The 15,239-nt window shown below is 42.1% G+C and overlaps 1 protein-coding gene across 1 annotated transcript in view; it reads left to right on the forward strand.

Annotated features, from left to right (window-relative positions):
* BATF (basic leucine zipper transcription factor, ATF-like) overlaps nt 1–15,014 on the forward strand; it is a 21,628-nt gene extending 6,614 nt beyond the window's left edge. The window contains exon 3 of the mRNA XM_008567066.1: nt 14,477–15,014. Coding sequence (XP_008565288.1) covers nt 14,477–14,686 — 210 coding nt within the window. The 3' untranslated portion in view covers nt 14,687–15,014. The remainder of the gene's footprint in view (nt 1–14,476) is intronic.
* The last annotated feature ends 225 nt before the right edge of the window (nt 15,015–15,239 follow it).

Consider the following 15,239-nt stretch of genomic DNA (forward strand, 5'->3'; position numbering starts at 1 on the left):
ACAGAGGTTGGGAAAAGATGGCTGATAAAAAAACGGCTGGGGCGGGCCCGGGGGCGCCCTGCTCCGGTGCGCCACTTGGGAGTGCGGCGGCGCTCCCGCCGACGGTTCGGATCCCACATACAGACCAGCTGCTCACTGGCTGAGCAAGGTGCGGGCGCAACACCAAGGGTTGTGATCCGTTGCCGGTCACGAAAAAAGACAAAAAGGAAAAAAAAATCTATAAATTCGATATGATCCTAATAAAAATCTAATAGGATTTTCTGTGAGTTAGGGAAGAACTAGATTAACTATTCTAAGTTCCCAGTGAAAAAGAACCATGTGAAATTGCCAGGAAAATGCTAAAGAAGAAGGGCAATGAGAGAAGATTAGTTGACGAAGATATTAAAGTAAATCACAAATATAGAAATCAAAACAATGTGGAAAAGACAGAACATCGGACAGGATAGAATACAGAAACAGCCCCCCAAACAAACTCAAATGTCAAGACGCAGATACATATGTCAATTCCTAAGATACAAGTACAAATATAAAATGACCAGGATAGCATTTCAAACCAGTGAGAGAAAGCTGAGTTATTCAATGAATAGAGCTGTCTGGTTATTTCATTTCTTATTCAACACACACACAGATTAAATGTTAAAAAAAAAAAGAAAAAAGGAAACTAAAGAAATTTTGAAAAACACATCAGTATTAAAAAATTCATCTTGGAACAAAGAATTCTTTTCCAAATAAAATTCAAAAACCCTAAAACCATAAAAGAAAATATTGATAAACATTACTTCTGTACATAAAAAGTGAACATTTCATTATAGGACAAAATGCTATATCAAAACAAAAGGTAAATGATAAACTGGGAGAAAATATCTCTAACACAGATGACCAAAAAGAGCATGTTTACTTAACGTATGAGAGCTCTTATGAGTAGGAAATGATTAACAACCCCAAAGAAATATGGACAGTGATTATAAATAGACAACTTACAGAAAGAGAGGAATAAGTGGCAAATAAATATGTAAAAAGATACTAGACATCACTTAGGAAAATTCCAGTTAAGGCAACAGTGACATTCTCCTGCCAGACTGGCAAAGATGAAAAATGTTGCTAATGCACAATGTTGTCAAGTCAGTGGAGAAGCAGGTTCCATCACACACTGCTAGTAGGAGTATAGTCAGTACAACCCTATTAGACGCCAATTTGACAACATCCATCCAAATTATAGGGGCCCATGCTCTGTGACTCAGCAATTTGACATCTAGGAGACTATTCACAAGCATATCCACAAATTATACAATTCTGTACATGTAAAGATAATCATTACTGCATTGTTTCTTATAGCAAAGACTGGAAACAAGCTAAATATCTATAAGTAAGGAAGTGATTAAATAAATTATAGTTTGTCCATTTGGTGGAATGATATGGAGCTGTAAAATAGTGAGTTACAACTGAATGTGGTAATCTGGGAAGATTACCAAGTTTCTGTACTCTTAAGAAAAAAAGATATGATTATGGTACATATTTTGTTCCCATCAGTGTTTTTAATTTTAAAAATTATGTATATGTAAATAAGTGTATAAACTTAAATTTTTTCAAATAGATTACCCAACAAAATGTTAATGATATTTATTTCTGAAAAGTAGGACTGAAAATCTAAAGCAGGAGAGAGATACTTTGCATTTTTAACTTTTTTTATATAGTTTGGTTTTTTTTATCACATGCTTTTCTTCTTATAATACAGATATTGAAATTCTCAACATTACTCATTACTACACACATGTTAGGATGATTTCTTTTCTAATTTTGATATCACACATTGAACAGTCTTCCATTATGACATTTTATCCCTTGAACAACTTACGCAAATGTCTTAGTCCTTTGGGAGAACCAACTCTCAGTTGGGATTTGAGAATCCTACGGTCTACAGTACTAGATGAGCCACTGTAAAAGATGGCAAATCAGTTCCCTTTGTGCAGCCATTCTGGCTGATTATAGTGGCTCCCTGGTGCCTTACAGCAGGAAGGATTCTGACTCAATGTCCAGGGTCAGTGGAAAGAGGGTTGAGATCAATTAAGAAGCTTTGTTCATGAATAGGCTAAAAGTAGAGAAGATGGGTGGCAGACAGCAATGTTAGCTCAGAGCTGTGCTGTTGACAAGTCAGATTTGGCCTGAGGATTGAACTGGAAGCAAGCTATAATAACAGGGCAAAATTTGAAAGCTAGAGATTTAGGTACTTCCATAGTAGGGGTGGGCCAGGTGCTTGCCTGGGGCTGGGCCCTGAAGGAGTCTCATATCAATTTAAGAAGAGAGAGGGGTACAGCTTCCAGGGTATATATTTAACATCACGTATGACAGAAAAATCATGAGTGTAAGTTATGTGCTAAATGAAGCTGAGCTAATGCTATGAGAAATAAGATTTTTACAGGTGGAGGAAAATTGAGTTATGAAGGAAAAGAAACTCAGCAATGAACCTCCTGGGCCTCCTTAGACCAGCATTATTGTTCTTGGCTTTCTGGGGAGGCTTGGTGTGAAAGCTGCTTATGGCCCTATTTTACTCCAGGAGTTTTCTGTCTCTGGGAGACCACACCATAGTGTTTTTTGGCATAGCAAAGTCATAGGCCAATGAAACACACAAAGAATATTTTGGTTAGTTCCACCCTTAAAAACTTCAATACAAAATTGGTGAACCACCTACAGAAAAGAGATGTGTCTCTTGTGCCTCTATTGCTATTAATTTCTTTTTAAAAATATGTTACTTAAACACGACTACATATCAGACACTGTAAGTTCCTCGTGCAATATCTCATTTAATCTGCACACAAAACTTATTTTATAATTCCTTGCATTAGGTTAAGTAACTTATCCAATTTATGCAGCTTGTAACTAGGTTTGTTAATTCTGACATCAGAACCCATCTCCCTAACCACTGAGGTATACTGCCTCTTCCTTCAAACTGTCATGAGGATGTTTTCATCTTCTCTGACATATATCTTCCTTGAATCTCTTCCTGAATTTACTTTTGTATTTTTTAAGCAACATCTTACAAAATTCATGCTTTTCCCTACCCATCATTAGGCCTGGTCAAGAAAGTAAAGATATTTCTATGCAATATATCAATCGATACAATTTTTTGAGAAGGCTATATAACAATAAATATTAACATTTTATATGAGAATAACCTTTGACACACAATACCACGGACAAGAGTTTGAAGAAAAAGTGATGTACAAGGATGCTCAGTTCATCATTATTTGTGAATAGTAAACACTTAGCCAATGCTGTAAAATTGAACAGGTGGCTAACGACGGGGGATTATGCATATTATGATACATTCATACAATAGAATTTTATGCTGGCACTAAAAATGACTATGTATTTATCTATATAGAAAGATGTCAATGAGATGACATAGAGTGAAAAAAGCAAATTAGAAAGAATATGCAGAATAACGTAAAATTTGTACAATTTGGGCATGGTTGCATGCATAAAGAGATGTCTGGAAAGATAGTCTCCAAAATGCTAATAGTGGTTACTTCTGGGTGCTTGAGTTTGGGTAGTTTGCCTTAATAAAATTTGTACAATTCGGGCATGGTTGCATGCATAAAGAGATGTCTGGAAAAATAGTCTCCAAAATGCTAATAGTGGTTACTTCTGGGTGCTTGAGTTTGGGTAGTTTGCCTTACTCTTAGTACTTTTCTGTATTGTTATTATTATAATTATTTTTATAAACATGTGCCATTTTAAAATCAGAATAAAAAATTAGACTATTTTCATTTGGGGAGGGAAAACACGTCAAGCAATCTACCAACCCTAACTGCTTATTTCCCTGACAACGGGTCAGCGTGGTTAAGTTTGGGAGCCATATTTGAAATAAGGCTAGCTCTACACTGGTCTTGACAATATAAAGAATGCCTATCTGAACAGGATTACAGGTCCCAGGTCACAATTTAATAGTTGCCCGGTCAGTGGATGTCTTCATGGAACTATTCTCAGTAGCACCCAGACTTCCTTCTCTTGAGAGGAATGAGAGGGTCTTGCCAAAGAGCCCCTCCTCAAGCTGCTTGGAGGCTTCCTTAATCTTTTCTGTAGAACACAGTCCAGCCCCTGCTTCCTAGGGGGATTGGGTTGGGTCCACAGGACAAAGACCCTTTCGGATTGTGAGATACCTGTGGAGGGTGCCATCATGGACCCACATAGTAGCTTATAGAGGGAGAAACAATCATTATGGCCATACTATCTTATTTATAGGATCTTAGAATTCACAGAGAACTCAGAGATCTTCTAGGCCAACCTGCCATGCTACTGATGAGGAAACTGATGTCTTTCTCAAGGACACCCAAGAACTCAAACCTCTTGTCTTCCCACCAGTCTGCTTTTGTTTTGTGCCACTTTGCTGAGCAAAGCTTTGCTGTGTGGGTGCTGGTGTTCACATAGTCCATTTGCAAAGGGTAAGCCAAGGAGTGGGCCATTAACCAGAATGCTTGAACATCCTGGACAAAGGATGTTTGTCTGCTCTAGAAGACAAACATACACCAAGAGACTGGAAGGAGAGAGACTTCAAGGTTGTTAGGGGCTGAAGTCTAAATTTTCCTTTATTTAAAAGAGGTTTGAAAATTGTAATCTAGAATTAAAAGGACAATGAAGTATTGGGGAAAACATTGCATGTAGTTTAAATAAATTGCATGCAAATTAAATAAATGAAGATTTAATAGTTATACTACAGAAAGAACAACTTTTAAAAGAAAAACATCAAGATTGCAATACATAAGTGGGCAGAGGCTATGAACAGAAAGCTTACATAACATTTTTCCTACCAAAATGAAAATAACCTAATTTCCTATTCAGATTATGAAAACGATACATACTAAGGCAGGGTTTCTCAACCTCAGCCCTATTGATGTTTGAGCCTGATAATTCTTTGTTGTGGGGGGTTGTCCTATGCATTGTAAAATGTATAATCTACCCATTGGATGCCAGTAGAGTCTCCCCTCTCCCCAGCTGTGCCAACCAAAACTATTTCCAGAACTTGCCAAATGTCCCCTGGAGGGCAAAGTCACTCTTGGTTGAGGAGGTTACAATAAGGAGACAGACTCATAGGAAGTTTTTTTTCTCCTTAGTAATTGATAACTTGTAACATTAAAATGAAATTAAGAAACTTTCATAAAGTTATTTGGCAAAAATAAATTATTTATAATTATAACATTTAAATGCCGCTGAGGTTGTAGAAAAAATTGATCCATGCCATTCACTACTGGTGACATTGTACATTTTACACAAAACTTTTACAGAAATGCTTACCACAACTGGGAGATTGATATGCCCTTTACCCCACTAATCTCTCTCCTAGGAATTTATCCTAGGAAATATTGAACAAAGACAAAACCCAGTATGGATCAAAATGTTCATTCCAGCATTATTTATAATAGCGACGTTTTGAAAGCAACCAAAATATCCAACATTAAAGGGCGGAATAGATAAAAGGCCACAAAAAGCGATTATATTGTATAATGTTGAATATACTAATTATCATAATCTGAGCATCACATATTGCACACAGGTATTGATATTCAAATCTTTACCCCACAGATATGTACAACCAACTAAAATAAAAGAAAAAACAAAACAAAAACATCCAACATTAGAAGATCATTTTAGTAAACTGTGGATCATCAATTTGATGATGTAGCTGTTAAAAATAATTATGAGAATAATAATTATTATGGTAACTGTGTAGATGTGACAAAGTTGTGACAGAAAGCAGAATATAAATTGTATAAGTGCTAGGGTTGAGATTTTGTAAAATAAGTATGCATGTTTGTTTAAAAGGACAAAATGGAAGTATGCACAAATAAAAACAGTTGTGTTAGGGGACTAGAATCCCGGTTGTTTTAAGTTTTTTAAAAAATATATCTTTAGTGTAGTTATACTGTATATTTTTAATTAAAAACAAAACAAAACAGAAGAAAATAGCCATAGGGAGAGCTGAAGGGACTCTGGGTAAAAATAAAACAGTTGTGTTAGGGGACTAGAATCCCGGTTGTTTTAAGTTTTTTAAAAAATATATCTTTAATGTAGTTATACTGTATATTTTTAATTAAAAACAAAACGAAACAGAAGAAAATGGCCATAGGGAGAGCTGAAGGGACTCTGGGTAAAAATAAAGGACAAAGACAAAGAGGATACCATTGATTTGGTATCATTAGATTTGGGGGTCAGGTTTTGGTAAAGAGACCTTATAAGTTATCCTCCAAATGGGAACACTTTTGAGAGTTAAAGGGGGTACTAGTAAATATTATACCAAGACGACAGGTGTGAACTGGTCGCCTAGACATACGGGAGCCAAGGAAGGTAACCCAGAGCTCTTATGAAAACTCAAGAGAAGTGATAAAGTTCAGAGCCAAGCAGAGGGGACTGGATTCCTAAGGCCAGCATGCAACTTCCTGCAACTGAGGACTCTGCAACTAAAATATTTTCTGGGTACTCAGCTGGTGCAAGAATATTCCTTTTCTTTAATAGAGTGGGGTGATACCGAAAATTATAAAAGCAAGGGCCAAATTCCCAGTACTAGAGCTAATGTTAGCAGAAGTGATTCATCCACTCAACAAGTATTTACTAGCCTCCTACGTGCCAGATATGGTTTATTCTGGGTACTGAGGACATAGCAGTGACAGGACAGACTGAGTCCCTGATGTCGTGAACCAACCTTATTCGATGGAAATCAGACTGGAAAACAGACAAATAAACATGCTAATCACACCATGTGAAATAGTGCAATGTGAAAAGTGACTAAGGGAAGGGGATGGGACCGTGATCAGGGAAGGCCTTCCTGAGGCCCTGACATTTGAGATCAAACGTGAATCAGAGAGGAGACTGGGAAGATCTGGGGAAAAGATGCTTTCAGCAGAGCCTTGAGGCCAATCTGAGTGTGGCCAGTCAAAGGTCAGAAAGATGGCTGGTGGGCCGGGGACAGGGAGGGAGAGAGGAGGTGCTCGGTAATAAAAGCAATTGTGCTGTAGGGAGCAGGAAATGGATTGGGGGTCGTGTGGGGGTGGGGGACAAAATGAATCCAAATCCTGTCTGGGGGATTTCTCTGAATCTAAATTCTGATTGCAAAATGGGAAGCAATGGCAACTCAGGGGGCTGTTGGAGAGTTTAAATGAGAGAGCAAATATAAGAACAATGCAATATTATATTTTTTTTGCTTTGCAGTGGGGACAGGGTTATATTTGTTCCTTTGTTTAATGCAGAGAGCCTGGTATTTTCCTGTAAATCAATCAGATGTACATGAAAACAAATGCCCTTCTTTCCTGTTGTTTATAAGAACGTTAAGAACACCGACTGTTTCACTGGCTTGGCTGTTCTCCACAACTGTCCAAGTCTCCTTCACTCGGTGTGGACGGGGGAGGTCCAGTCTGAGCTGGGGAAATCACAGGCGGGGTTCTTACAGTGGTGTGACTGCTGCTCCCACCTTAGCGCTGAAGTCTGGGGAACGAAAGCGTTGCCAAGCAGGGGTTTGACCTGGGCCTTTTAAAAAAATAAATCTCTGAGATTCATTTGTAACTATCCTGGAGTTACAAAGTAGAAGCTACGAATATTAAAGCAGGTTCAACACCCCCTCGGAAACCTCGTGGACACCACAAATTGACTTAGTAGACTCTTTCTTCACAGGTACATCTCAGATTTTGGTAAATTGTTACAGATTCCAAGTTGGCAGTCAAGCAACATGATTTTATTGAACACTTACTATTTGCCAAGCACTGTCCTTGTCACTGGAGGACAGAACGGTGAAGACAGTAATAGCCCCTGCTCTCATGGTGCTCAACAATCTAATGGGTAACAAATTTGATAAAGTTATAATTAATGAAATTTGAGTAGATCCCCTACTTTTGGCCTTTCCATCCTAAGAATGAGCCATGCTGGGCTACTTGAAGTTGTTTTCACCAAGTAGAGAATAATAACAGTAAAGTGCTTAAATGGGCATTTTCTTTTAGAAACGTTTTTTAACTTAGAAGTGTTCTCCCAACTCTATAAAATTCTTTATATTTATATTGTTTATACTATATATTATAAAGTATATTTAATAACATTAAAATATAAAATATATAAATACATAAAATAAATTTAATGAAATTATACATTATATATTTATTTTATTATGTTTTTTTAAAGAAGAAATCGGCTATGAGCACAATTCTCAACTTGGCTGTACATTAGGCTCACCTGGAAAGTATTTTTAAAATCTTGATGCCTACGACCCACCTCAGGACAATTAAATTGGAACCTCTTGGGGTGGGGGTGTGTGAAGTCCAGGAATTGAGGCTCTTTAAAGCTCCTAGGGGATTGCAGAGTGCAGCCAGCGTTGAGAATCAGGAGCAGTGACATTTGAAGGCTGTCAGGTGCATACTGTAGAATGCGTGGAATGAATTTGGAGCAACTGTGTGAGTATATACTCAGATATTCTGTCCCAGTGGCCTAATAGCTTAAAACGAGACGAAACAAACCATTCAAACCTTCACTTTGATGGCAATTATTAGGTGTTTTGTTCTTTGTTTTTCAGAATTGGGCTTGCTAGTGGTAACTTGTCTAACTCAAGTTATCAGTCAGGACTGCATTCAGCTACAAGTAAGAGACAAGCCGCAGAGGTATTGACAGGTCATGGTTTATTTTTCTCATATAACAAGAAGTTCAGAAGTGGATAGACCAGACTAGAGCAAGGAAGAACCAAGGTCCCTCTTCTGCACAGCCATCCTCAGTATGAGGCTTTCATCCTCCAGGCTACAAGAGGGCTGCTGAACCTCCAGGCTTTGCTGCTTACATCTCATTGGTCAGAATTCTGTCACATGGCCACTCCTAGCTGCAAGGAAAGCTGGATATTTGAGCAATTCTCTTTCAGTCTCTGTAGAGGAAGGCAGGGGAGAAGGACTTGGGATGGATGCTGAGTGAGCCAGCCTATAGGGTTTCTCATGTCTGAGGTCAATAACATCATAGCCCTGAAATCCAAAGAGCAGGTGACAGCTTTCTAACCCTGTGACTCTAGATGGGGCCCTGAGGGCATGCATGGCTTATGTGGCTGAACATCTGTTGATGACAAAGGTAGTTATGGCCCTCGAGCTTCAGCTGTAAGGCATGAAAGTGAAGATTTCTCCAGAGGCAGACATGTTCATCGTTCAGTGCAAAGACCTATAGTTTGGTGATTCCTCTTACCTTCTCATAGGGTGAGGGGCAGAAGTTGGGGCTAATTTCCCCAGGAATGGTGGGAGATGTAGGCATAGATCCTTCTCCTGCTTGGGAAGTTCAAAGCCTTCTTCAGGAATGGGGGATGCCACCCTCCACCTGCATTTGATATACAGGGGCAGGCAACTGATAGAGATTGAGCAAATAGCTGGCCGTGAGGGATAAGACTCAAACACCACTCTCTTATTTAAGTGTGGGTGGGACTAAAGGTCATCCTAACAATAAATGTCTGCACATTGTGTCAAGGGGACATACAGGGGCTGTTTTCACCCTTCTGGAAATTGTGATTAGAAATAGTAAGGAGAAGGTCACGGCACTAAATCAGACCTGGCGTGGAGGAGGTCCAAGCCCGGCTCAGAATGCCTGCAGAGTCCCTGCCAGAGCCTTGGGCCAGAACCCACCTAGGCAATGTTGGCCTGTCCTTGGTCTTTGTCCCAACTGGCTCCCTGGGTGTAAGGGAACCTCCTGGGGATTCCCCATCATTCAAGAGCTCTTTGAGGGCCCTTCCCCAGCCCCTCCAGTAGGGGATTTCCCAGAGTGTTCCCACACCCCCAGGAAGCCTCTTCCCTAGCCACCCCCTAAGCTGCTTATGGTTCATGATAGAGGTGGCATCAGGTGACCCCACAGGCAAGGGTGAATTATAAACTTTAGCATCTGGATTTGCATGAGGTGGGAAAAGAGGGAAGAAGACATTGGAAAGCCAACAGGGCTGGGGCCTCACAGGAGATAATTATCAAACATCACAAGGTTTAAACAGACTCCAAAGGCAGGAGAGGACAGAGGGCACAGACTCTGAAACCAGACTGCCTCAATGCAGATACTGGTGCTGTAACTTACAAGCTGTGCAAACTCGACCGAGTTACTTAACTTCTCTGTACCTCTGTGTTTCTTCTCCTGTAAAATGGAGATAATAATATTATCTACTACACGAGGTTGTTGCAAAGATTAAATATAATGATAACAGTAAAATATGATAAAAACCATAAAAGAGTGATTGGCATATGGTAGTATTCAATAAATTTTAGTTACTATTAAGTCAAGCTAGGTTATTCTTTTAAAAAATGTGGATTCCACTAATCTTTCTCATATAAGTTGAGTCTACACCCCTTTACCCCCAACACACACACACACACACGCACACACATTTCCAACAGGTTGGGGTTAGAGGCTCTAGTTTGCTAATACACTCAGGTAGTCAATTTGGAATCCAAAGTATGTGAAAGTTAGAGGGGACTTGGAGATCTTCTAATCCTGTGGTTTTCAACATCAGCTGCATGTTAGATCTTCTGGGGAGCCTTTAACAACCCAACAAGCCTTTAATGCCCAGGCTGCAACCCAGACCTATTAAGTCAGAATCAGGCACCAGTATCATTAAAGCTCCCCAGGGGATCCCAATGTGTGGCTGAGGTTGAGAATCATTTGTTTGGGTCCAGTCTTCCTGTTTTAAAATGAGGCAACTGGAGCTCAACAGGGAAAGCAAGTCACCGAGGGTCACCCAGCCCTGACCAGGACCCAGGACCCGTCCCCAATTACTGCCAACAGAACCCACCATTGTCATGTGTTCAGGACCTGGCTCTGCATCTGGAAGAAGGCCTGGCCTCAAGGAAGCCCTCTTCCAGAACAGCTGGACAGATGACTCCCTCCCAACTCAGCTCAGGCCAGTCATCACCTCTGTGATTGGAAGAGTGTGGTGACTCAGGCTTCTTTGCTGTGTTTAAGGATCACCAAACCCAAGTCCCAGCTTTCTCCTGGTAGACTACAGAGCAGCCAACGACTCCTCAGTGCTCCCTGGAGACCATTGCCCACTCAAGTCTCCAGCCTCTCAGGGGAAGCATTCAGGGGTGCTAAAAGGAACCTAGGGCCTGAGCTAAGCCATGCTCTGCCCCTACCCAGCTGTGGGTATTTGGATCAATCCCAAGTGACTCACTGAGGCGAATCCTATAGCACTTTCTCCTAGCAGCTGCTGCTTCCAGCCTGTGATCACTTTGGGGGGTGTGTGGGGTAGGTTTGTCCCAGGCTCTCCATTGGGCTCATCTGTAGAGTTGGGCTAATGATAACAGCTGGCCTTCCATATCCATCTCAGAGGGTTGGTATGAGGAGCCTGATGGACCTAAATGAATTCTGGAAAGCAGAAAGCCTGTTAGATGGATGCCCAAATGCTGGTATACCCTTCCCCCATTAAAGGAAAAGACATGCACGATAGAAGCCAAAATTTCCTTCCCAAACTTTCCTTTCCTCTTCCCCTTTCCTGAGTTCTATTGGGAAGTTAGGGGATGTGATTGTTGTACCTCTAGATAAACAGCAGCTCTGATGGCCACCTTTTCCAGTTGTCCCTTCAGCTGTGTGGGCCCTTTCCAGGGCATGGCTGCCCTGAAGAGGGTCAGAGTGGACTGAGCAATAGCAGGTGGGGAGGTGAGGGGAGGGAAGAGGCCCCAGATCAGCCACTTCCTCCTGCAGGGGAAGTCAAACCCTTTCTCTTGTAAGTGTCGGGCTGGCTGCATGGCCCTGGGGCTGGCAGGAAGGGTTTCTCTGGGGCCCTAGCAGGAAGCAGTCTTGCTTCCCAAGGTAAAGACAAAGCTTCTTGTCACTGGTGGTGGTTTTCTGGTTAGAGGGGCAGGCAGCGGTTATGAACACCTCCTAGAGCTCTGGGATCTGCAAGCCGGGGAGGGGAGAGGCAGCTGAGAGAGAGCTCAGCACAGCTTGCTTTGGGAGGAAGGACCTGCTGTCACTTCCCGAAAGCTGGGCCTCCCTCTAGGCGGGGAGAAGGTCAGAGCGGGCCTACCCTGGCCCCTCCCTTCTGCCTTGGGGTTTGCCCAGGCTCTTCAGAGCACAGAATTTACAGTAAATGTTATCACTAGTGGAAACTCTCAGAGGGGGCGAAGAAAAGGGCTAGAGGAAAGAGCCAGGACTCCCGGCCCCCAGTTCCCGTCTTACCAACACCCCCCCAGTCTCATGGTGTCACTTTATCTTACCTTTCGGTAAAGGGGGGATGCCCTCCCTCTGGGATGTGCCAGGAAACACCCAAGTGGTAAAATGAATGAGATGCCACACCTTCCAGAAGAAGCCAAGGCTCTAACTCCATCATGGCTCTTGGTATCCCCCTGCCCCATTTTAGAGATGGGGACTTCCTTTGTACCGACCTGGGCACAATTTCTAGCTCTGAGTCACATTCAGGAAATACCGGGCTGAGGCTGAGCATGGTCATATCTGTCCTTCACAAACTGATGGAAGCTGGCTTGACTCCTCTACTACTTTAAAAGGAACCCCCTGGGGTACACGGGTTAGGATGATGGGCATCGCAACCGACACATCCCATCCAGCTCTCTCCCTAGCCTGCAGTTCATGCTTCTGATGGATTATTCATGGTCATGGCAAATTTTAAATGTCAAGTTATTTTACATCTGTCTGGGGTACACGGGTTAGGATGATGGGCATCGCAACCGACACATCCCATCCAGCTCTCTCCCCAGCCTGCAGTTCATGCTTCTGATGGATTATTCATGGTCATGGCAAATTTTAAATGTCAAGTTATTTTACATCTGTTCACCTCCTACTGTCTTTTTGAGTCAACTTCATGCCAACAGTTGATGTCATCAGTCAGTCAGTCAACAAATATTTGAGTTCACACATGTGCCACACATTGAGCCAGGCATTCAATAAGTGCTTGAATAATTAAAACAAGTTTAATATCATATTTAACCAGTATTTTCAAACTTGCCTAATGGCTAGAACGATCTGGGGCACTAGTTAAAAATTCACATTCCTAGACTTCACCCTCCCAAATCCCAAACTCACTGCGTTCATATCTCTAGATTTCAGAAAGGGCCTGAAATTATATTTTTAACAAGGCTTCAAATGAATTCTCCTGATATTGCAAGTTGAGAAATGCTGACCTAAACCAAGTAGAATTAGAAATGTAAGATCTGGTCCCAAAATATCAGATTGTTTTTCAAACAGAAATGTCATTTATTTGTATCTCCAATGCCATTTGCCCTTCTTCTGTGGGCTCCAGTGCTTTAGCAGAAAAGGTCTGTTTGAGTCAAGGAATATCGCATCGGAATATCACATCAGAAATGCAATTCTCTTGGGCTTTCTGAGTGGGATTGTTTTTCAGTAAGTGCTAGTTACCAGAGCATAATTGCTGATTAATTAATGATGTGATCAAGAATCAGCACTCCTTACCCAGAGTTTTCCTGATTAGCATGAATCTGATGGTTCCCCCAAGCAATAGAGAAAAGTTGTTTCTAGAAAAGGAGACACACATGGGCTTGGACATATCCAGAGTACAGCTGGCCTTCTGTGTCCATGGGTCCAACATCCGTGGATTCAATCAACCTCAGATGGAAAATATCCAGAAAGAAAAATTGTGTCTGTACTGAACGTGAACAGACTTTCTTTTCTTATCATATTCCCTAAACAATAAAGTGTAACAACTATTTACATAGCATTTACATTGTATTGGATATTACAAGTAATCTAAGATGATTTAAAGTATACGGGAAGATGTGTGTAGGTTATATGCAAATACTATGCCATTTTATAACAGGGGCTTGATCATCCACAGATTTTGGTATCTATGGGAGGTTCTGGAACCAATCCCCCATGGATACCGAGGGACGACTATCTTGTCAAACTCCCTTGAATAGGCGGAACGGAGTTGAATAGAGCAAAGTCTGTGGCATACTTTGACCACTTAATATTTATAATGACACTAAGTGTTGTAGAATCTGGGTGAAGCAGACAGTTAACCATGGACACATAAGACTAAATGCAAACACTAGGAGCATTTGGAGAACACGTGGTAAAACAAGTGGAACGAAGTGAAATTAGTATAAGATGTTCTCACAAACTGTTTTCCATTTTCTCAGGCTCTGGCCTGCCAGCTGGTTTCCCTCGGCAGTCTCAACCCACAGACACACTCCCAGAGACCCTTGTACACATGCACACAAAGGAGCACACTCACACATACACCTCTGTTAGGTTGAACATAGGAAATTGCTATTTTTATAGGTCAAAACAGACAAATATCAGCAGTGTCCTATGGTTCAACCTCATATCTATGCATACAGCCACACACACATACATGTGCTTATATAGACGCACCCCTACACACACACAAGCATGTATGCACACGTGCACACACCCACGTGCAGGAAAACTCCTTTGGCCTAATTTGGCCTCCTCCTGCGCCCCCTCCCCTTTGCCTCCTTCCCAGATGTTAATCTCCAATGCCGATTCCCCCTCACAGGAGAGCGAAGACCTGGAGAAGCAGAATGCAGCTCTGCGCAAGGAGATCAAGCAGCTCACGGAGGAGATGAAGTACTTCACGTCCGTGCTCAGCAGCCACGAGCCTCTGTGCTCGGCGCTGGCCACCAGTGCGCCCTCGCCCCCCGAGGTGGTGTACAGTGCCCATGCCTTCCACCAGTCGCACGTCAGCTCCACGCGCTTCCAGCCCTGAGCCTCGAGAAAGGGGAGAGCAGAGCCCTCCGACCCCCAGCTGCTCCGGCAGGCCCCAGGAGGGGCACACAGACTGTGGCCCGGCTGCCCTCGTCCCTCACTGGCCTCTCTCCATCTGGAGACTTGGAGACAGAGGCCTGGACAAGGATCAAACACGAGGACCGTGGCAGCTGGAGGGGCCTGAGGCCTCCCAGCAGGCGGCAGCTGTTCAGCGCATGTTGGACCCCGTGTGGGTGGAAAGCCCAATCCAGAGAAGTATGTGGCATGAAGCCTGAGTCCCATGACACAGAGAGAGCAGGGCAGAGAAGGGTTATTTTTCTAAATAAATGTTTGAAAAGAAACCAGTCTGGCAAGACATTTTCCCTCTTTTACAGTTTCCCTTAAAACTCTAAATTCTGTGGGGTTGGGAACCTTCATTTGTTCTTGGCCTCAAGTACCCTCAAAGAGTTCTGGAGGTTCTGCTAATATCTCCCCTTTTTCATGGTTTGTTAATTTACTTGGGATGCTGGGCTTTTGTCAAAGCATCTTCAATTCTCCCTCTAGGCATCTTCTTG

This window comes from Galeopterus variegatus, unplaced genomic scaffold, assembly GCF_000696425.1.
Source record: "Galeopterus variegatus unplaced genomic scaffold, G_variegatus-3.0.2 Scaffold290, whole genome shotgun sequence".
Taxonomy (NCBI): domain Eukaryota; kingdom Metazoa; phylum Chordata; class Mammalia; order Dermoptera; family Cynocephalidae; genus Galeopterus; species Galeopterus variegatus.